This window comes from Armigeres subalbatus, chromosome 2 (assembly GCF_024139115.2).
Source record: "Armigeres subalbatus isolate Guangzhou_Male chromosome 2, GZ_Asu_2, whole genome shotgun sequence".
Lineage (NCBI taxonomy): Eukaryota > Metazoa > Arthropoda > Insecta > Diptera > Culicidae > Armigeres > Armigeres subalbatus.
Genome location: NC_085140.1, coordinates 94,486,733 through 94,510,290, shown reverse-complemented (window position 1 = coordinate 94,510,290; position 23,558 = coordinate 94,486,733). Strand labels below are relative to the sequence as shown.

At 43.1% G+C, this 23,558-nt stretch overlaps 2 protein-coding genes across 2 annotated transcripts in view; one reads left to right on the top strand and one right to left on the bottom strand.

Annotated features, from left to right (window-relative positions):
- LOC134210095 (sodium channel protein 60E) overlaps positions 1 to 23,558 on the top strand; it is a 640,801-nt gene that overhangs the window by 545,384 nt on the left and 71,859 nt on the right. Inside the window, exons 9-12 of the mRNA XM_062686113.1 lie at positions 16,596 to 16,730; positions 16,797 to 16,997; positions 17,096 to 17,264; positions 17,447 to 17,616. Coding sequence (XP_062542097.1) covers positions 16,596 to 16,730; positions 16,797 to 16,997; positions 17,096 to 17,264; positions 17,447 to 17,616 — 675 coding nt within the window. The remainder of the gene's footprint in view (positions 1 to 16,595; positions 16,731 to 16,796; positions 16,998 to 17,095; positions 17,265 to 17,446; positions 17,617 to 23,558) is intronic.
- Positions 22,484 to 23,275, bottom strand: LOC134210098 (collagenase-like). The gene has a single exon (XM_062686119.1). It carries the CDS (start codon positions 23,272 to 23,274, stop codon positions 22,501 to 22,503), a length of 774 nt encoding a protein of 257 aa, XP_062542103.1. The 5' UTR covers position 23,275; the 3' UTR covers positions 22,484 to 22,500.

Sequence of the window (23,558 nt, the reverse complement as noted above, 5' to 3'; positions counted from 1 at the left end):
TGCTTAAGTAATTACGATGCTGATGTTCACAAAGTTGACGTTCCTCGCATTTTTACATCTGTAACGGGACAAACAAACATGTTCTTGGGAGACAACAATGAGAGGAAGACATACGAAAGGAGTTAACGACAGACATTGAAATGGACAACAAGAGGAAGACATTCGATATGGGGTACGACAGACAAGGGGATGGGCAGACTAAGATCACAATTCAACTTCAGCAACTTTCAAAAATTGATGGACCAGGGACATGTACTCGAGATCAAGGCCCGACAACACTTCCCTAATAGGCTTTGGTTATTTTCCTCGGACCCGGAGATGTTCAGTTAGCGCAGATCTGGGGCCACGATGCTCCTCGCACACCCACACGACATGATCGATGTCCTGATAATCCTCGCCGCAAACACAGAGATTTCCTTCCGAGAGCCCCACTCTGAAAAGATGTGCATTTAGAGTGTAGTGATTGGACATTAGACGGCACATGGTTCGAATGAAGTCTCGTCCCATATTCAAGTTTTTGAACCATGGACGCTTCGACACCTGCGGGCGAATTGAATACAGCCATCTACCCAACTCCCCATTTGTCCATTTCTGTTGCCAGCTGTTCAAGGTTTCCTGACGAACTAATGTGAAAAATTCATCGAAGGTGATTTTCCGATCGTAAATATCACCTTCCATAGCGCCCACCTTAGCCAAAGAGTCCGCTTTCTCATTTCCCGGGATCGAGCAATGAGAAGGGACCCAAGCCATGGTGATTGTGTAAGACCGTTGTGATAAGGCACTCAAAGCTTTCCGTATCCCATTCAGAAGATACGCTGAGTGCTTAACTGGTTTCATTGACCGAACAGCCTCCAAGGAACTTAGACTGTCGGTGAAGATGAAAAAGTGGTCAGGAGGTAGGGATGCGATTTGCTCGAGTGAATAGTGTATAGCTGCTAGCTCAGCAGTATACACGGAACAAGGCTCTTTGAGCTTAAAGTAGGCGCTATGAAAAACGTTGAAAACACCGAAACCAGTGGAGTCATCAATTTTTGACCCGTCTGTAAAAAGCTTCTCTCCTCACTGGCGTGCCCGTATTTGCTTGCAAATAATGGAGGTATGACCTCCGCACACAGAAAGTCTGGTATTCCATGAACCTCCTGCTTCATGGACAGATCAAAAGTAACAGAGGAACTGTAAGAGTCTAAGAAGATAGCACGATTGGTATCTACCGAAGAAGGGCTTACCTCCAGCGTTATGTACCAGTGGTAAATACTCATGAATCGAGATTGAGGGTTTTGTTCGAGCAGCTTCTCGAAGTTGTCAATGACCAATGGATTGAGAACCTCACAGCGGATGAGGAACCGGAGCGATAATTCCGCGAAACGATCTGTTAGTGGCAGTACTCCCGCAAGTACTTCCAAGCTCATCGTATGTGTCGAATTCATACATCCTAACGCGATACGGAGACAGCGGTACTGAATCCTTTGAAGCTTCAGCATGTGTGTTTTAGCCGCGAACTGGAAGCAGAAACTACCGTATTCGAGGACCGACAAAATGGTTGTTCTATACAACGTCATAAGATCTTCGGGATGCGCTCCCCACCATGTTCCGGTTATTGATCGCATGAAGTTGATCCGTTTCTGGCATTTTTGTGTCAGATACACAATGTGCTTCCCGAAGGTGCATTTCGAGTCGAACCAGACCAGAGGTATTTAGAAGACATGCTATGAGTGATTGTCTTACCCATCAGTTGGAGCGGGAACTTTGCCGGCTTATGTTTATTTGAAAAGACAACCATCTCAGTTTTCTCCGGAGAGAATTCGATACCCAGCTTCGTAGCCCATGTGGACAAATTGTCCAGAGTATCTTGCAACGGTCCTTGCAGATCAACTGCGGTTGGCCCCGAAACGGATACAACGCAGTCATCTGCAAGCTGTCTTAACGAGCGATTCATCAATGTCTCTGACGTAAAAATTGTAAAGTAGGGGCTCAAACATGAGCCCTGGGGAGACCCATGTAGCTAATTCGTGAAGTTGCCGAGTCACCATGAGAAAAACTCATACGCTTCTCTGACAACAAATTGTACAAATAGTTGTTCAAAATTGGTGAAAGTCCACACTCGTGGAGTTTGTCAGATAAGACATCGACGCAAACTGAATCAAAAGCCCCTTAATGTCCAAAAACACTGAGCCCATTTGCTCTTTTTTAGCGAAAGTAAGCTGAATTTCTGAAGAAAGCAACGCAAGACAGTCGTTCGTTCCCTTGCCCTGCGGAAACCAAATTGTGTATCTGACAACAAACTATTCGATTCAACCCATTTGTCTAGCCGGAAGAGAATCATCTTCTCCAACAGCTTCCGAAGACATGACAGCATCGCGATGGGGCGATACGAGTTACAATCCGACGCGGGTTTTCCGGGCTTCTGGATGGCTATCACCCTCACTTCCCTCCAATCATCCGGAACAATGTTGCACTCCAGTAACTGATTGAACAAGTTCAATAAGCGCCTCTTCGCGACGTCTGGGAGGTTTTTGAGCAAATTGAACCTGATTCTATCCATCCCTGGAGCGGAATTGTTACATGAAAGGAGAGCAAGTGAGAATTCAATCATCGAAAAGGGACGATCCATATCATCCCTGCCAGCAAAAGCATCACGTAGCTCTTGCCTCACCGGTACCGAATCCGGACAAACTTTTTTTTGCGAAGTCAAGTATCCACCGCGACGAGCTTTCACGATCTTCGTTTACGGACGACGCGTTGCGCATTCTTCTCCCGACGGTCCACAGAGTTTTCATTGAAGTCTCGCGCGATAAACCTTCAACAAAAGTGCGCCAATATCCGCGCTTCTTCACTTTGACCAGTTTCTTGAACTGGATTTCGAGCGCGGTGTATCGTTTGTGAAGAACGATCGCCCCGTGTTTCCGAAATTCTTTGAACGCGGCGGATTTCTCGCGATAAAGTTGCGTACACTCGATGTCCCACCACGGACTGTAGGGTTTCCTACGAACCGAAGCTCCTGGCACCGGCCGACGTTGTGCCTGAAGAGCGCTTTCAAGAATCAACTGCGATAGAAACTTGTACTCTTCCCGCGGGGAAGTGCTTCTATAGACTGTATGCCATCGCTGATGGCGTCCGCATATTTGCCCCAATCGATGTGCTTCGTGAGGTCATATGATAGATCGATGGAAGCAGATTGCTTATGTCCATTGGAAATCGAAACTTCGATCGGCAAATGATCACTACCATGGGGATCTTGGACCACCTTCCAAGTACAGTCCAACGATAATGAGCTCGAACAAATGGAAAGATCTAGACGGCTATCTCTTGCTGGAGGAGCCACTCGTGTAACTTCTCCTGTATTCAAAATTGACATATTGAAGTCGTCGCAGAGGTCGTATATCATTGATGAACGGTTGTCGTCGTACAGTTCCCCCAGCCTGTTCCATGGGAGTTAAAATATCCCAGGAGCAACCGTGGCTCAGGCATAACCGAGCAGATGTGCGAGAGATCTCTTCGAGATATCGCGGTGTTTGGAGGAAGATATATCGAGGCGATACTGAGGTCTTTTCCTCGAATAGTCACCTGACATGCGACAGCTTCGGTGCCAGACATCGGCGCAAGATCGACTCTATAGAAGGAGTGCTGTTTTTGATCCCTAAAAGCACCCCTCCATATCGATTTGCCCGATCGCGGCGGATTATGTTGAAATCAGGAAAATGAAGGTTCACATCTGGTGTTAGCCATGTTTCACATAAAGCAAAAGCATCGCATTGTAATTTGTTAACTAAAAATTTAAAAATATCTAATTTTGGAAGAATACTTCGACAGTTCCACTGTAGAATCGAAATCATGTTACCCTTATTGACTAAATTAGCCATCGAAGGATACAAATGACTCGAGGAGGGGCATTTTCGAAGCCAACTGCTTCAGGAGAGGAGTCAGAATAGGAAGAACAGTTTTGACCATGTTCTTCACGGGGTCGGAAGCATCAAAGAAGTTGAGGATGAGCTCCACGATGCCAGAAAGCGTGAACATTGGAGCGCTCGGGAGTTCTTCTGCTCGCTCTGTATGCTCTCTTTCTGGCTGATAAATCGCAAAAATGGGGCATCTGGGATTTTAGATGTTCCCGGAAGCGGTGGAAACTCTCGATCATCCCGATGTGAAACCGCAAAAGTTGAACGTTTTTGAGTATTTCCACCCGCTTTGAATTTGACCATGTTGGATTGGGGCTCACTTTGAGGCTGTTTTCTAGGCTTTTTGAGGGTCGCTGGCTCTGTTTTATTCTCTTCCTCGTTGAGCCATTGAAAACAAAGGGAACCCCATTTCCAACCTCGGAGTCAGAGCTACCTTGATCGTCCAAAGGAAGAGACGAGTAGATGGTGTCAGAAACGAGTGGCGGAGCGGCCTTCCTCAACATTTCGGCGTAACTTCGCCGAGAACGCTGCTGAAGAGACCGCTTCTGGTGGATTCGCTGCTGTATGTACGTTGGGCAAGCTTCAAGAGCATGTGGAGGGCTTTCGTTACAATAGACACATTTCGGTGCATTTCGTCTTGCACGCGCCCTCCACATGCTTCTCTCCGCATGATGCACAGCGAGATTTATTGCAGCAGTACTGAGCGGTGTGGCCCAGCTGCTTGCAATTAACACAATTCATCACCTTCGGTACATACAGCCGAACAGGTAGACGAAGTTTGCCAATCACTACGTAGTCAGGCAGTGCGGACCCGGAGTGACGCAGAAAGAGATACGGGGAATAACTCCGCTTCTCTCCCTCCTGTGACACCGAATACATTTGTTTGCAATCGAGTATCGCAACAGGAGGCAAAGAAACGTTCGAAACGACCGAAACCTTGTTTCAAATCGTCGCATGTCATACTTCCCTCCGTCACCACCCCCGCGATCTCACACACTGCTGACGGTAAATACACCTTATATTCGAGAGTGAAAAGCTCACAGGTGGCAATCTCGTTGGCCTGTTTGCGATCACTGACCGTGACACGGAGTTTACTGGACCCAACCATGTCAATGGTCGTGACAGACGAAAATCGCTTTTCCAGATCTTTGCTGATCTGGCTGATATTCAAACGTTTGCCTTTGGGTCGAAAGAAAACAACATACGGCCCACTAGAGTCGTGAGGGTAGACCTTGGGACGGGGGCTCGTAGAGGAAATTTTAGCGTTGCTGGTGTCCATTTCGTTTTGGTTTGGAACACCCGAATGCAACGAAACATCTGACATGGAATACGAAGTACCCCCACCAACTTCGCCTTCGCGCATTGCGGACACGAAATGCGCCGCTGCAGCGAGGCACAATCTATTTTAAAACTAAACAATTATCACAAGAACAGAAAAAAAACACACACACACACACAAATTAATGAGAGGGGAAGACGAGTTAAAGAAAAAGGAAAAAACTATTCCAATAAGATGGAGAAGAGAGGGGAACAACGAGAGGGAGCTCAAGTGAATACTTGCGTTCACACTGCTGTGTCGCCGGCTAACGGTTCTGGCAGCACACACTGACTGGATGGACAATCGCCGGGGCGGTGGTGCGGTCGAAGCGAACCACGCTGTTGTTGGTGTTCTTGCCGCAGACAACACTGCAACTGGGTGGATGGATGGTGGCAGGACGGCAGCGTCTGTGTTGGTGGAGACGCACGATGGATGATGTGATGACTGTCGGCGTGGGGCGATGATGCCTGCGCCTGCGATGGACGCCGAAGAAACTGCAAAACTTTGCGTTGTCTTGCAAAAGCAACGAAATGGCTACTTAACTGCTTCAGCTAAGCACCACTTCCACTCAAGCACTATGCTTCAAAACACTTTCGGAAAAAACCTCTACCTGTACTTCAGGATAAAACCAAAAGAGAAGCAGACCGTACGCGGACTTACAACCGTCTCGCTCGGATGCTCGACGTGGAATGAGCAGCAGAGAAATTCGGAGACGCATATTGGCTGGAAATCGTACGTACTTTGGACTCCGCAAGACGCTCCGATCGAATAGAGTTCGTCGCCGTACCAAACTGACAATCTACAAAACGCTCATTAGACGGGTAGTCCTCTACAGACACGAGACCTGGACGATGCTCGTGGAGGACCAACGCGCACTTGGAGTTTTTGAAAGGAAGTGCTGCGTACCATCTACGGTGGGGTGTAGATGACGGACGGTACGTGGAGGAAGCGAATGAACCACGAGTTGCATGAGTTTTATTCGCCTTATACCGGGCAGTCACGTTGATTTAAAAGAGGGATCATCTCCTCCGTTCGCCTTATACCGGGGAAACGCGTTAATTTATAGAAGGCATTTTTTCTACTTTCAGCCTTATACCGGGCGGCGCATTAATTTGAGGAAGGCACTATATCTCCTCAGTGTGCCTTATACCGATAGAAGACGTTCATTCAAAGAAGGCATTATTTATTTTTTTCGTCTTTTTGTCTGTATTTCGGACAGCCGCGTTGATATAAAGAAGGCATTGTCTCCTCTGTTCGCCTTATATTGGACAAATGCGTTGATTTCGAGAAGGCATATTTTCTTATTTGTGTATTATACCGTGCAGGCGCGTTCATTTGAAGAAGGCATCATTTCCTCTGTTTGCCTTATACCGGGCAGACGCGTTCTTTTTAAGAAGGCATCATAAGCAGTCTAATGAACGATGAAGCTGTGCTAAATATTGCTTTTTGTTGTTGAAAAAACTCGATGAAAGTTGAAAGCTACTATGGGAAATCAAAATTAAATAAGGCATTATCTCCTCTCTTACTCAATTCCGTACAGTAGCACTTTCCCAGATAATAAATAATGGCGTAGAATGGTCCAAGTTAATTACACGAAAATCAAAAATGTTGGTTAAACAGAATCTTTATTGCGTTTCTCTAAGTTGTAGGTAAGGGAACGGTTCGGCACTTCATCCCATAGCTCCTATTTCCATCCCATAAAAAACGAAGCAATGAAAAGGAATTTAGTTTGTTTCTTATTTTTGTAATTTTTTTTATCAGTGAGCACGCGTGTTAGCAAAAAGAAACGACGAGATTGGTGCTGTATTTCTTTGTTTTGCGATGAGATGAATATATGTTCAGTGAGATGGAAAATGGAACAGCTCCCCTATATTTTTTTATGCTTTGCAAATATTTTCATTTTGGTAGGAAACTGTTCGGCACTTCATTTCATAGCTCCCATGGTCATCCCATCAAAAAACAAAGAAAAAAGGAATTTGATTCGTTTCTTAATTTTTGTGTTTTTTTTTTCAGCGGTGCTCATGTTAGTACAAAGAAGGCACAATATATTTGAGCATTTCAGTTAGGGAACAAGTCCGATGAATAAATTACAAATAATATACAATTCGATAAAAAAATCGCCATACATTTTATAGTTGATGCAAAAGTATAAGGTCGTGGCTGATGTCGTTCCTGTTTGCGTGACTAACATCTAGTTTACTTTGGTCTGGCAGCCTGAATACTGGCACTACAAGTGTCAAACCAATGTTGGTGATGAAACAAAACATGCACTACAACATGCCTGCCCAACCTTTTCAAGCCACGGGCCGATTTTCAGAAAGGCTCCTGTCAGGCGGGCCAGAGAATATTCGGTACATATTTTTTTATACATTTTCAAAATAACCAAATCAAAATTAATTTTTTTTCAGAATGGCATTAAGTTTTACAGAATGACTAAAATTGTTCTAAACAAAACTAAATACGATTAAACAACCTTTTTTGTGTGCTTATTTTCTTTTTAAGTAACAGGACATGGAATTGTTGATTTCCTGGAATTGTTGGATGTATATTGATCGAATTTCACAAGCAAGATAATGAATATCTACAATTACTTTCTATTGCTTTCATGTACTTCTAGAGAGATAATATATCTTACAATAGATGTGTCTTTCTGAGATTTATATTTGAGCAAGTTGCTGCATTGGAAGTCAATTATCTCCATTTGAAACATTTCAAGTACATTATTCACATCAGTAAACGGTGTTGAGGAACTGTGATCTCAAAAATTAGCGAATAGGCTTAAACATTTCTGTTGAAAGGCTTCAACTGTTTTTTACCGGATTTTGAGAAATGTATACAGGATTCTGTTTTAACATGATTCACATTTTCTCAATTTTGCAATCTTCCTAAATGCTTAACGCATTGTATTATTTAGAATTTTTTGAAACATGTTACGATGGTTTTGGTGGCAAATTTAAGTCACATAATCAAAAACACGAGCGAAAAAAAATCGTGTAAAAACAGAATCCTGTGTATCAGTTTTCGACAATCAATTGGGCCAAATGGTTTCAATTTTGTTTCAATAGTTTGCATGTCGGATGTGTTGATCACTGATTTGCAGCTTCATATCTTCATGTACAAGTCATTGAGATATTCGGTAACATCTACTTTACTGGCAAAGCCATTCACTCATTCAGGATCATGCGGCTTGGACATTGATTTTGCTTTTTCTTGAAAAAGTAGTGTGATTTCCTTTCGAAGAGAATAAAATATCTCAAGCATGGTACCACGGATTAGCCAACGAGCTTCACGATATCACATCACATCTCCGTATTCTGCTTCCAGTTCCGACAACATAATTTGGAATTAGTAATGGTTAAGTTTCCACGCGTAGATAAAGTTTTTTTTTTTTTTTTTTTTAACTAATTTTATTTGCTAATTATCTAATACATGCATTCATCTCTTAGACTAGGTGTTCCGTGTTTTCTTAACACTATCATCCTTATTTGCTATGTTACGCTTTTAGTTATTATTAATACATTTCAATTGCCTCTGGCAGTTAGAATTTTTCCTCTGGTTGAATTGAACCATGTAGGAATTACAATGTTTTCAACTTAAACTAAACTTAACCTATTTTATACTAAGGGTACAAGGAGTTAATCGTTGCAATAGAAGATTGCAACGATTTTTGTCTAAAATTGGAAATTATTTTGTTGGACATTTGTTGCAATGTCTCAATATTAGAAATTCTATGAAGTTCATTGGTACTATACCACGGAGGCAACTTCAGAATCATTTTCAAAATTTTATTTTGAATCCTCTGGAGTGCCTTCTTTCTGGTATTGCAGCAACTAGTCCATATTGGCACAGCATACAACATGGCAGGTCTAAAAATTTGTTTGTAAATCAAAAGTTTGTTCTTAAGACAAAGTTTTGATTTTCTGTTTATAAGTGGATATAGGCACTTAATATATTTGTTACATTTGGCTTGAAGGCCTTCAATGTGATTTTTAAAAGTTAATTTTGATCTAGCAGAAGTCCTAAATATTTAGCTTCGCTAGACCAATTAATTGGAACCCCATTCATAGTGACAATATGTCTGCTAGAAGGTTTCAAATAAGAAGCTCTCGGCTTATGTGGGAAAATTATAAGCTGAGTTTTGGAAGCATTCGGGGAAATTTTCCATTTTGCAAGTAAGTGGAGAAAATATCCAAACTTTTTTGCAATCTACTACAAATGACACGAAGGCTTCGCCCTTTGGCTGAAAGGCCCGTGTCATCTGCAAACAAAGATTTTTGACACCCTGGTGGTAAATCAGGTAAGTCAGAAGTAAAAATGTTATACAATATGGGCCCCAGTATGCTGCCTTGGGGTACACCAGCCCTTACAGGTAATCTATCAGATTTAGTATTCTGATAGTTTACCTGCAGCGAGCGATCTGATAAATAATTTTGGATCAGTTTAATGATGTACAGAGGAAAATTAAAATTCATCAATTTTACAATCAAACCTTCATGCCAAACACTGTCAAATGCTTTCTCTATATCAAGAAGAGCAACTCCAGTCGAATATCCTTCAGATTTGTTGAGCCGAATTAAGTTCGTAACTCTTAATAACTGATGAGTGGTTGAATGCCCATGGCGAAAACCAAATTGCTCATCAGCAAAAATAGAATTGTCATTAATATGAACCATCATTCTATTTAAAATAATCTTTTCAAACAGTTTGCTTATTGAAGAAAGCAAACTGATTGGGCGATTTTTGTCTGGCTTCAAAATTGGAACAACTTTGGCGTTTTTCCATTTATCTGGGAAGTATGCCAATTGAAAACATTTGTTAAATAAATTAACCAAAAAGGATAAAGAGCTCTCAGGAAGTTTTTGATAAGTATGTAGAAAATACCATCATCACCCGGGGCTTTCATATTTTTAAATTTTCTAGTAATAGATCTCACTTCATCCAAATTAGTTCCCAACGAAGGGTCAAAAACATTATCTTGGTTGAGAATGTCTTCGAAGCTTCGTGTAACCTGATCCTCAATTGGACTAGTGAGACCTAGACTAAAATTATGGGCACTCTCGAACTGCTGAGCAAGTTTTTGAGTCTTTTCGCCATTTGTTAATAAAATTTTATTTCCCTCTTTAAGCGCTGGAATTGGCTTTTGAGGTTTTTTAAGAATTTTTGTTAATTTCCAAAAGGGTTTCGAACTGGGATCCAACTTCGAGACATTATTCTCAAAGTTGGTATTTCTCAGAATAGCGAAACGTTTTTAATTTCATTTTGCAAATCTCGCCAAATAACTTTCAACGCGGGATCGCGAGTTCTTTGGTATTGCCTTCTTCTCACATTTTAAGACGGATCAGTAGCTGAAGATCGTCGTCAATAATAATGGAGTTGAATTTAACTTCACATTTCGGAATTGCAATGCCTCTGGCTTCGACAATTAAATTTGTCAAAGATACGAGAGCATTATCAATATCACTTTTGGTATCGAGAGGAATATCAACATCAAAATTCCTATCGATATACGTTTTATAAATCCCAATCAGCTCTATGATAATTAAAAGTAGAGCTGATTGGATTATAAATGGCTTCTTGTGAGATTTCAAATGTCACAGGAAGATGATCAGAGTCAAAGTCAGCATGAGTTACCAATTGGCCACACAGCTGACTTGAATCCGTTAAAACTAAATCAATTGTAGAAGGATTTCGACTGGAAGAAAAACAAGTTGGTCCATTGGGATATTGAATAGTATAATATCCCGCAGAACAATCTTCAAATAAAATTTTACCATTGGAATTGCTTTGAGCATTATTCCATGAACGGTGTTTGGCATTGAAGTCACCAATTACGAAGAATTTTGATTTGTTGCGAGTCAGAATTTGAAGATCAGCTTTCAACAAATTCTTTTGCTGCCCATTGCATTGAAAAGGCAAATAGGCTGCAATGAAGGAAAATTGTCCAAAATTTGTTTCAACAGAAACTCCCAAGGTTTCAAAAACTTTGGTTTCAAACGAAGAAAATAATTTATGTTTGATACGTCTATTAATGACAATGGCGACCCCACCACAGGCGCTGTCAAGACGATCATTTCTGTAGATAAAATAGTTTGGATCTCTTTTAATGGAGAGTCCTGGTTTTAAATACGTTTCAGTTATAATGGCAATATGCACATTATGAACTGAAAGGAAGTTGAATAATTCATCTTCCTTGCCCTTTAGAGAGCGGGCATTCCAATTTAGACCTTTCACACAATTATTTGGATCCATTAAAACGGAGTCCGATAACAATTTTTTGTGTGTACTTTATACCAACCTGAACAGCTTCAGGAATGGTATTTGCTTTGAACATTGCATCAATCATGTGATGCAATTGTTCAGTTAAAAAATCGAAATCGGAAGCAGTCATGCTACCTGAATCGGCAACATGACCGTTATTTTCCGTTGGGACATGGGTATAAACCTCATTTTGAGAAGAGAAATTTGGTCTACCAGCAGCGATGTTTGCATACGTAGGTACAATGGAAAAATTGGAATTTACTGAAGTGCTTGCTACCCGTTGACGAGCGGCAAAATTTGTTTGTGAATTGTGGTGGGTATGAATTGCTCGACCGGTAACCGGTTTCGAAATTTGAGCGTTTGAAAAATTTCTACCCGTCGAATCTGGGATCCGATTGGAATTTCCCGTCATCAATTTTGCACGGGAATTTTGTGTGAAGGGCATTCCCAGAAATTGGATTTATGATTGCCCCTACAATTTGCACATTTAAATTTATTGGAATCTTCTCTCACAGGACATGCGTCCTTGGCGTGAGAGGTTCCACCACAAATCATGCATTTAGCATCCATGTGACAATGTTTGGTTCCATGACCCCACTTTTGGCACTTACGGCACTGGGTGGGGTTTTGGAAGTTTCCCCAGGCCTGCGGAAATGTTCCCATGTAACACGGACATGAGACATAATACAGGCCTTTTTCAAACTTTCATATTATTTAGTTCACTTTTGTTAAAATGAACTAAATAAAATTCTTGAGAAATGCCCTCTGGGAAGTACCAGAATGGGATTTCTTTTTCATCTTAATTACTTGGACTGGTGATAATCCAAGTAATTGAGAAATTTCAATTTTAATCTCATCCAGTGATTTGTCATCACTGGGGAGACCTTTCAAGACGACTTTGAACAATCGCTCAGTTTTGTCGTCGTATGTGAAGAATTTATGGCGCTTCTCAGTTAAATAATGAAGAAGACGTTTGCGATCGTCAAAGCGATCCCGGCAAAACGCGGCTGTCACCCTTCCTTGCAATCTGAAATGAAACCTTGATCCCCTGAAGGTTACTCAAAATCTCATTCCGGAAGCCAGAAAACTCGGCAACAGATACCACAATTGGCGGAATCTCTTTGCTTTTCGCATGAATCGAATCACCTGGGCTAGAGGTAGATTCGATTTGCTCAATTTCATCATTAATCAAATCGAACTGATTGCTCAGTTCGATTGGAGAAGAATTATTTCCGATATTAGAGTTAGAAGGAATATCTGAATTCTCCAGCTTCCTTCTATTTTTCCGCGCTTGGGCAGGACGGTCTTGAAACCTTGTTTCTTTGAAGGAAGTGGAGAATTCAGAGACTCCCTTCCTCTTGTTTTTGTTAATACTCATTGCTGAGCGTGGAGACGTGACCTTCTAAGAGGTTTTTCCCAGAACGGTGTCCCTGCAGGATTACCACCGCTTGTCGGAATTTTACTTCCGCAAACGGGTCCAACGTAAAACGAAGGCACGGGTCCTTGCAAAGATCGTAACGGGATCAGTGGGTACAAATAGCGCTAAGAAGCACCGTTGAAATTAAAATAGCTTCGGGTAGTATTAAAAACTTCCTTCCGCAAAGAGAGAAAGAACCGCACAGCACGAAAGCACGATGCGGTCTGCGTAGATAAAGTTGATTTTAAATAACGAGCGCGTTCATTACGTATATTAATCGTTTTTGCATATAGGGGGAATGACGGCTTTGGCAGGTTTTGTTCTATTTAAGTCTGACTATGCTCAAATTTGGCCTAAACATTCTTTGCATATCAAAGAACATTATGGCCAAATTTCATAAAATTTGGTCGACAAAACCCCCTGCCAATAATAGAACAAAACCTGCCAAAGCCGTCTTTCCCCCTAGATCTTTTTTGGTAAAGAATGCAATAATGTGCCGCGAATCATCACAAATAACCTTTTGTGGTTGATTAACAATCGTATAATAAATAAACGAATTGCTTTAATTTTCAAGTGTCGCAATGCCTCTCCTCCATAGAGGTCTTAACAGCTTACTTCAGGTCTATACCAGAGGTAGTCATTTCCTTTATTGAGATCAAAACTGCTAATTCCTCTGTAATTTAAAGATGATTATCAATTCCCCTTATGAAAACAGCTTTGTTTTTTACATTCAGATTCAGAAACAGGTGGCTTTTTGTCTTTTTGGCTTCTTGTCTCTCAACATTTCATTAACGGCAAAACTGGCACGTGCTGGAATATTCGACTCTATGCTTGCCCCGATTTTATTCTTTCAATTAGTAATAACCTACAGTATTTATTAATATATAATAAGAAGGAGCTTCTCGAGCCAGATAGAAAGGCTTTCGGGCCGGTTATAAAGTATTTTTTCTTACACGCCGCGGGCCACAAAAAATGGAGGCAAGGGCTGCATCCGGCCCGCGGGCCGTACGTTGGACAGCCCTGCACTACAACATGGTGCATAATCAATTTCCACGTTGAGCTCAGGGATGTCAGACATACTGACATGTACCTATGTCTGTATTTAAACAGACTTTTGTTCTTGCATACAGACATCATACAGATTACAAACATTTTACAGATTTTTGATTGAAGTTACAGACTTCTACAGAAATTCAGCTTCTAAATAGAATCCTGTTGGGCTTTCCATTTTGGAGTTTCAAACAAAATCATTATGGGGATTTCGTACGGAATTCTATAGGGTTTCCAAAAGTATCATTTTGGAACTCCGAGCGAAGCCTTTTAGGCTTCTGAACAGAATTCCTACTGAATCCCAAACAGAATCCTCTTAGAATTCCAAACGGAAAGATTCTTTGATTCCTATCAGAAACCTAAAAGGATTTCATTCAGAACTCCAAAATTAATCCATTATGAAGCCCATTCCATTAGGGTACCCAAAAGATACCCGTTCGTACGGATTTCCGTACAGAATTATGTGAACTTCCAGATGTAATCTTTCTGGGTTTACTAACAGTATTCCCTTGAGTTCCTGAACGAAATTCTTTTGGGCTTTCGAAAGGAATCAGTCTGTGCATCCTAGAGAAATCCTTTTGGAATTGCAAACGAATTCCAAACGGAACGGATAAAAAAAACATTCTAGAATTCCGAACAAAATACTTTTGGTCTTCAAAAACGAATTCTTTTAGGACTTCCGAAAGAAATACTTTTGGACTTTCGATTGGAGCGTTCTGGGCTTCTGAACGGAATCTTTGTCTGCTTCTGGACAAGGGATTCCGATTAAATTACTTATGGGATTTCCCAATGAAGCCTTGAAATGATTTTGTTCGGAAGCACAAAAGGAATCGATTCGAAAAACAAGAAAAAGTTTCTTCCGAAAGCCAAAAAGAGCTCCGTTCAGAAAATCGAAAAATGTCGGTTCGTAAACCCAAAACAAGTCCTTTCTCTGGGTTTCCGAACTAAATTATTTGGGATTCTGGAAGAAATTCTATTATATTTCTGAGCTAAATTCTTTCAAAACAGCTTCCAAAACAAAATTCTTTTGGGTTCAGTACATTCAAAGTTAATTGCCTATATGCCGGGTATTAAGCCACCCGGAGTGGAAATTTCCGAACGGAATTTTTTTGGACTTCTGAACGAAATTATTACCGAATTTACTTTCAAACGGATTCCTTAGACTTTCGAAAGGAATTCCCTTTTGGAATTCCGAGTGGAGCCATCTGAGCTTCTGAATGGATTTTATTTTTGGATCATCCAATCCAAAAATTCGAACGAATGGTCTCTAATCATATTTATGAATTGAACCCATTCTATGCCTGGCATTATTGCTTGAATTTGTATCTTATGAGGCAGGCGCAAGGAATCGAGCACGTTTCCCACTTGAAAGCATTCTCTACCAGATCAGACACCAAACTCGTTATATCTGAGAGAGACAATTCTACAGCTTTTTGCGACTAACTGAAATCCGATATGAAATAAAGCAATTTATTTAATAAAATTGCTAAAAAGGATCGCAAATCGTAACCATTGGCGTGGTAATCCCACTGTTCAAATTGGTAGTCATATGGGAGAACTTTTATCATTTGTATTCTGTTTGCCGATGATTCACGTATTATCAGGAGAAGCACAGCAAAGCTAACCCCGATGCGATTACTGGATATGAATATTTAATAGCTACCAGATTTAAATTTATGCAGAGGAACGGTAAATAATAAAGTCATACAAACAGTTCATGAATTCTCGTTTGTTTTCGCCAGCTCCGTGCTGTGGTTGGCACCTGCCTGTGGGAGTATGCTATTTCACACACGTGGATAACATCAGATGCCCACCCTAATTTCGAAAGCCAGTCCCTTCTATTCTGACCAAACAGTCAGTGGATTTGAAAAAGGTAGGCACACGTTTGCTACATGCTGACTAACTCGGAGAAGAAAGGCACGTGCATCGGAATTAATGAACTGAATATTATTTAGTGTGATCCTCCCGCATCATCAATCCTCAAGTATTTCAACAGTTGTTGGCGAAAAGTTCCAAAATGGTATTGGACAATGTAATAATTGAAAATATATTGGTAACGTTTGAATACGGACGCAGGGGGTCTATACGTTCTACATCGAGTGCAACCATAATTTCGGTTGGCAGGTCTTCCTCGTACCAAATGGGCGCACGGTTCGGTTTAATTGATTGTAACTTTCGATGTGGAATAAATCACATTTGCAAAGCATGCAATTATGCATATTATTAAATGATAAATGGGTATTGCAATAGATTTCGCCTGTCCCCTGGGGGTCGTAACTGAGAGTTCAATTAACAGTTTTACATTCGATTGTTGGGTGCATTTGATCTGGCTTAATTATAATTGCTTATGAGTGAACGGAACCCTCCGAATGCTCCCAATTAATGACATCGTAAATAATTGATTCAGGCGCGAAGTGCAGCAATGTTCGATTATTGCAGTTGAACCAGTTCAACAGGTCTTTCTATTGAACAGAACCAATTTCAAAATTCACTTGAATAAAAAAGGTCATGATTTCTATAACAGTTTTGTAGTGGCTGAAAAATATCACTACAATAAACATCCTAAACATTTTACGTCAAACAACGGCCTTTACTAAAACCTGATAAGAATCTTAAATCATGTTCAGGCAATTCATCTATTTTTTTTCTTTTACAGGTCCTTGCGACGTGCGGTCCGATGAGTGTGTCGTTTTTCACCGTGGTGGTATTTTTCGGTTCATTTTATTTGATCAACTTGATGTTAGCCGTTGTTGCTTTGAGTTACGAGGAGGAAGCTGAAATCACCCAAGAGGCAAGTTTAATACTCTTTAGCCATTCCGAGAAACCATTTCTAATTAGCTACCATCATCATCTGCAGGAGCGCCGAAAGGATCTAATCGACCATCGGGACGACTCGACTTTCAGCTTCGACCCGGCCAGTTTGAATGTTAAGCAGTTAAGTAAACAGCAGCGTAAGAAGTTGGACGCCCGGAAGGGCGTTCTGCTGGCGTCGTATTCTCGCAAAAAGACCCGACGGAGAAAAAAGGGCAAGGAGAACAACGATAACGGAAACAATGTTGTAAGTCTGTGCCAACATGGAAAGATGGAAAAGCATGACGGGGGGATGGGACGATAAAAAAGTGCATTGAATTCGAGCTATTTGTTTCTTCCGAACAGACGAAAAGCAGATCTGTGACGCCAAGCCCCAGCCCGAGTCCGAGGCACAGTATTGTGCGACCGCAGGCTCTGGCATTGCAGCGAACGAAAGGAATGCTGTCGTCGACGCCTCCGGCCATGCCACCCACGCAGCACCAACAACAGAATCCGAACACGTTGCACCCTTTAGGTAAGACATTGATTGTAAACAGCGTTATTCCATTTGAAAGCTTGTCTTTCAATCTTAAATTGAGGTTCAAATATATTCGAAGATATTGACATTCATGAAAATAAATCTGCCACCATTTGATTTATTTACTATTAATTCGGCAAATTCAATCTCCCAATAAATTATTTTCCATCACGTACCAGGGGTTCACTATCGGGGCCAGTTGCTGCCCTCCAGTCGACAGGCGAGTTCCAACGCCAGTGAGGGTGGCGTCAATCGAGAGTCTTCCCTGGACGATTCCGGCGTGGTGGACGACCACGAGGAGCAGGATGTTGTAACGGGCACCGAGCTGGTGCATTCGTCTTTAGTAGAGGTAAGCATAGAGGGTCCTCTCCAGCGACATCGCACAGTACATGTATAAGTTAGTTGCACTTTCGCAATATCCCTCCTAAACCCGGTGTGAATAATAGGGCATTTTACGCCTGGAAGGTGTGGAACGCTCTTCGAAGCTGTAGCATCCAGAAGAAAATGAAACAGGACTCCCAAGACAAAAAGCAACACGATGCTGATGACAATGGCTACAAACGAAGGCGACGGCGATGACTGCACGGCAATGGTGGTGTAAAGTAGCGTTAAAAATGTATTAAAATTCTAAAATAAACACAGCTGTGCCCGGACACACGGTTCACGCGCCTCGGGTTATGAACGAAATGCTTCGCACGTGCATTTCAGCCGGTGCGCGTTCGTTAGCACACTGCAACACTCATCCAGTTATGAATTCCTCCCGCTTTCCCAAACCTTTTTCAGCGTCCTTGGTCCCAGCGGGGTTGCTCCTTTTAACGTGCAGATACCAACCTGGGCAGATGAATGCCGCTACATGGGAGGGCATTGCATGCATACCAAACGGAATGCTGCAGTTTTATAGTTGGGAGCATCGTTATTCAAGACTGTGTGCCTTACGATGACAAATGGAAGTATAACAGTGCGCGTTGATATTCGCAAGCAACCCCTTCACACTTTGGAGCCAACTAGCCATGCATTGGTGTAGCTAGTGAACTTTTAGGGGTTTCGTTATAGGTACTACGGTGGGCCCAAGGTCTTCAATATAAGTAGAAGTCTCTAAAAATACGAATGGGATTCAACTAAAACGGTTGTCGTTAATACAGGTGCACGAAGACCTCGATTTTCGAAGTGTTTCGCTTTTACGCAATAAAAGCTCCAAAAAATATGATACAATAATAACCAATTTCAACACTTCCTGAATCGAAATACGTCCACCATGGCCGAATTTCGAATGGAAGGATCAAAATGGTGGGCTTCGTGGCCGTGCGGATAGCGACGTTAATCGTCTGAACGCATGTGCTGTGGAGTGTGAGTTCGATTCCCGCCCCAGTAAGGAGGAGACTTTTCGTGATCGGAAAATTCTTCACTGGTCCGCTGGGTGTTACGTTTCCTGTCCGTAGTCTCATGCTAAGTGTTGAGTGCACAGTCTGTACTACATCTAGTCGGAGACGGTGCTCCTGTATTTTAAAATCCGTACACCTTTTTTCACCAAACAGCTAGTTCAATAAAAGCGTTCGTATTGACTAGAATACAACTGCAAATAGTTTAATACGCACATTAAGAAGTCATCCTTCTGATTAATATTTCGTTAATCACTCATTCACTTCCACTTCCAATTAAAAAATATTCTATTTTGGTACAATAATGGTCAACACGCTAGCACCTGAAACACGCGTTGGCCAGGTGCCGATTTATTTTCTGATTTAAGTTGTTTTTATTTCAAAGCCTACTTCAATGGCCAAAATGCATACTCTGAAGGATATGATCAGGAGAAGGAAAATTATTCATAAATTTTCAAAACTTTTTGTTTTACTCTGATCAAAACATAATAATTGTCCTGACCCATCCTCATGGACCAGAGCGGCCTTGTATTCTGAGTTACAAACAATTGTTGAGTTCCGGAAGTTCCTCCGGGAATTCCTCCGGAGGTTCCTTTGGAAGTTCCTCCGGAAATTCCTCCAGGAATTCCTCCAAAAGTTCCTCTGGGAATTCCTCCGGAAGTTCCTCCGGGCATTCCTCCGGAAGTTCCTCCGGGCATTCCTCCGGAAGTTCCTCTGGAAGTTCCTCCGGGAATTCCTCCGGAAGTTCCTCCGGAAGTTCCTCCGGAAGTTCTTCACGGTATTCCGCCCGACGATCCTCCGGCAATTCCTCCAGAAGTTCCTCTGGGAATTCCTCCGGAAGTTCCTCCGGGAATTCCTCCGGAAGTTCCTCCGAATTCCTCCGGAAGTTCCTCCGGAAGTTCCTCCAGGAATTCCTCCGGAAGTTCCTCCAGGAACTCCTCCGGAAGTTCCTCTGGGAATTCCTGTGGAAGTTCCTCCGGAAGTTCCTCTGGGAATTCCTGTGGAAGTTCCTCCGGAAGTTCCTCTGGGAATTCCTCCGAAGTTCCTCTGGGAATTCCTCCGGAAGTTCCTCCGAATTCCTCCGGAAGTTCCTCCGGAATTCCTCCGGAAGTTCCTCCGAATTCCTCCGGAAGTTCCTCCGGGAATTCCTCCGAAGTTCCTCCGAATTCCTCCGGAAGTTCCTCCGGGAATTCCTCCGGAAGTTCCTCCGGAATTTCTCCGGAAGTTCCTCCGGAATTCCTCCGGAAGTTCCTCCGGGAATTCCTCCGGAAGTTCCTCCGGAATTCCTCCGGAAGTTCCTCCGAATTCCTCCGGAAGTTCCTCCGAAGTTCCTCTGGGAATTCCTCCGGAAGTTCCTCCGAATTCCTCCGAAGTTCCTCTGGGAATTCCTCGGAAGTTCCTCCGAGAATTCCTCCGGAAGTTCCTCCGAATTCCTCCGGAAGTTCCTCCGGAATTCCTCCGGAAGTTCCTTCGAATTCCTCCGGAAGTTCCTCCGGAATTCCTCCGGAAGTTCATCCGGGAATTCCTCCGAAAGTTCCTCCCGGAATTTCTCCGGAAGTTCCTCCGGGAATTTATCCGGAAGTTCCTCCGGAAATTCCTCAGGACGTTCCTCCGGGAATTTCTCCGGAAGTTCCTCCGGAAGTTCCTCCGCAATTCCTCCGAAGATCCTCCGGGAATTCCTCCGGAATTTCCTCCGGGAATTCCTCCGGAAGTTCCTCCGGGAATTCCTCCGGAAGTTCCTCTTTCCTCCGGAAGTTCCCCCGGAATTCCTCCGGAAGTTCCTCCGGGAATTCCTCCGGAAGTTCCTCCGCGAATTCCTCCGGAAGTTCCTCCGGGAATTCCTCCGGAAGTTCCTCCGAATTCCTCCGGAAGTTCCTCCGGGAATTCCTCCGGAAGTTCCTCCGGGAATTCCTCCGGAAGTTCCTCCGGGAATTCATCCGAAGTTCCTCCGAATTCCTCCGGAAGTTCCTCCGAATTCCTCCGGAAGTTCCTCCGGAATTCCTCCGGAAGTTCCTCCGAATTCCTCCGGAAGTTCCTCCGGAATTCCTCCGAAGTTCCTCCGGAATTCCTCCGGAAATTCCTCCGGAATTCCTCCGGAAGTTCCTCCCGGGATTCCTCCGGAAGTTCCTCCCGGGATTGCTACGGAAAGTTCTCCCGTGATTTCTCCGGAAGTTCCTCCGGGAATTCCTCCGGAAGTTCCTCCGGGAATTCCTCCGGAAGTTCCTCCAGAATTCCTCCGGAAGTTCCTCCGAATTCCTCCGGAAGTTCCTCCGGGAATTCCTCCGGAAGTTCCTCCGGGAATTCCTCCGGAAGTTCCTCCGGAATTCCTCCGGAAGTTCCTCCGGGAATTCCTCCGGAAGTTCCTCCGGAATTCCTCCGGAAGTTCCTCCGGAATTCCTCCGGAAGTTCCTCCGGAATTCCTCCGGAAGTTCCTCCGGGAATTCCTCCGAAGTTCCTCCAGGAATTCCTCCGAAGTTCCTCCAGGAATTCCTCCGGAAGTTCCTCCGGGAATTCCTCCGGAAGTTCCTCCGGAATTCCTCCGGAAGTTCCTCCGGAATTCCTCCGGAAGTTCCTCCGGAATTCCTCCGGAAGTTCCTCCGGGAATTCCTCCGGAAGTTCCTCCGGAATTCCCCCGAAAGTTCCCCCGGGAATCCCCCCGGAGGTTCCTCCGGGAATTCCTCCGGAAGTTCCTCCGGAATTCCTCCGGAAGTTCCTCCGGGAATTCCTCCGGAAGTTCCTCCGGGAATTCCTCCGGGAGTTCCCCCGGAAATTCCTCTGGGAATTCCTCCGGAAGTTCCTCCAGGATTTGCTCCGGAAGTTCCTCCAGGAATTCCTCCGGAAGTTCCTCCAGGAATTCCTCCGGAAGTTCCTCCAGGAATTCCTCCGGAAGTTCCTCCAGGAATTCCTCCGGAAGTTCCTCCGGGAATTCCTCCGGAAGTTCCTCCGGAAGTTTCTTTCAAGAATTCATCCGGAAGCTTCTCCAGGAATTCTTCCGGAAGCTCCTCCAGGTATTCTTCCGGAAGCTCCTCCAGGAATTCTTGCGGAAGTTCCTCCAGAAATTGCGATCACGTTGATGAGACACAAGCTAAGACGATGGACTGAGTAATTACCAAGATATAGAAGGAGGAGCTTTTTCTATAAGAATGAATGAAAAATGTAGTGTGTCACAAAAAGACTGATAAGCAACACACATTTGTATAAATAATACAAATAAGATAAATAAAACGAATCCAAATAAAGAATATGAAGAAGGAAGGGTAAGACTGTTTAGATGAGTGAAAAGTGGATATTACAAATTATTCAAATTGAACAAATTAAATCACAAGTGAAGGCAATCCACTGAAACAGTTCAAATAATCTAAAAAAAGAAATTTACTATTCATGTCAACGTTTGACGCATTAAACTAACTGTGTGTCACTTCCGTACATATACGCCTATGTGACCAGCTACATAAACTTGTTTCTTATCTTATTGTTGCCAGAATGAGTCCAAGTAGCGAAACGGTGTCCACTTCAAACCCGAAGATTGTTTGCCAACATGAGATATTATAACTAACGGTGGTGGGTGAGTCGAGAATGCAGTTTTACTATTTAGTATGGTACTTTTTCTTGCTGAATGAATTCGATTTTGGCTAGCGTGGATTGCCCACAACGAGATTCTTGGAATGATTTTATCAGTGTTTACAACCGTCTTAATTGTGGGTAAAATGCTCAAAAAATGAATGGCAAATTAGAAGTTATCAATGTAAAAAGTGTAAAAAAAAACAATTGTTTTGGATGCAAATATTAAAATTTATTGCTTGTAGGACTCCATTGCTTTACCAGAAATTTCTCAATCGCTAGGACAGTAGTGTTTACAGTCCGGTCTTCTGCTTAACCCAATCTACAAAGGATGTCAAACGAGCGAATGCTCCGGGCAAACCTTGCTCACAGCCGACGGCATGTCCAAAACTAACCACACCCACCTGGACGTTGCTGCCTTCCAGAACCAGTGGGCCACCGGAATCTCCGTTGCACGGGGATTCCTTGTGTTCTCCCTTAGCGCACAGCGTAGTCTTCTTGATCACCAACGGGCTGTAAGTTTTCGAACATTCGTTGTTGCTAATCACCTTCAGCGGAGCGTACTGCAACTTGTCGGCTACGTTTCCTCCGTTTTTCTGAAGACCCCAACCACTCACGACAACCTTTTGGCCGTCAAAGCTGTCACTTCCTGTAGGCAGCTTCACTGCCTGTACTCGATCGTTGAATTCCACCGCCTTGGGCAGTTTGACTACGGCCACATCGTTCGAAGCAAACAGCGGGTTATACTTCTCGTGGCGATAGTACTCCGTTGCGGTTAGCACAACACGGCCATCATCATTGTCGCCATCGAAATCAACCGCTCCAAGAGTGACCTCAAAAGATTTAGCTCCTTGCGTACAATGTCCTGCCGTCAAGACCCACTGCTCACTCAGCAAGCTCCCACCGCAGAGGGCACGTCCCTGGGGTAGTTCAACTTTCAGCAGCACTTGGTACGGAAATTGACCAACGGTGGCCGTTTGTCCGTTTACGACCAGTGGTTGTTCCACCGATGGAAAGGCCAAAGCCGTAGCCATCAGAGATGCAAGAACTACCGTTGTTGTGAACATTTTGTCGAAACTGTACTGTGCCAATCGAGTGAACTGTTGGATGCTTTTATAGTCGCAATTCTTGGGTGATCATAATTATATTAAATTACGCGAACCACGAATGGTACGCTAATCCTAGTGCATATCTCTGATTTAAACCTAATCTCAATCCATCAATAACAGGTAGACAAAAAATATTGTTTTGTAAAGGGTACTCCACTTGTCGCGAGCCCATGAGTAGGCAGACACTTGAGACACCTTAATTCTTTCTAGCACATACGATTGGATGTCATTGGATGTCAGCA

Excerpts from the sequence above, each read along its gene's own strand:
- LOC134210098 (XM_062686119.1), bottom strand. The coding sequence starts at position 23,274 with ATGTTCACAACAACGGTAGTTCTTGCATCTCTGATGGCTACGGCTTTG.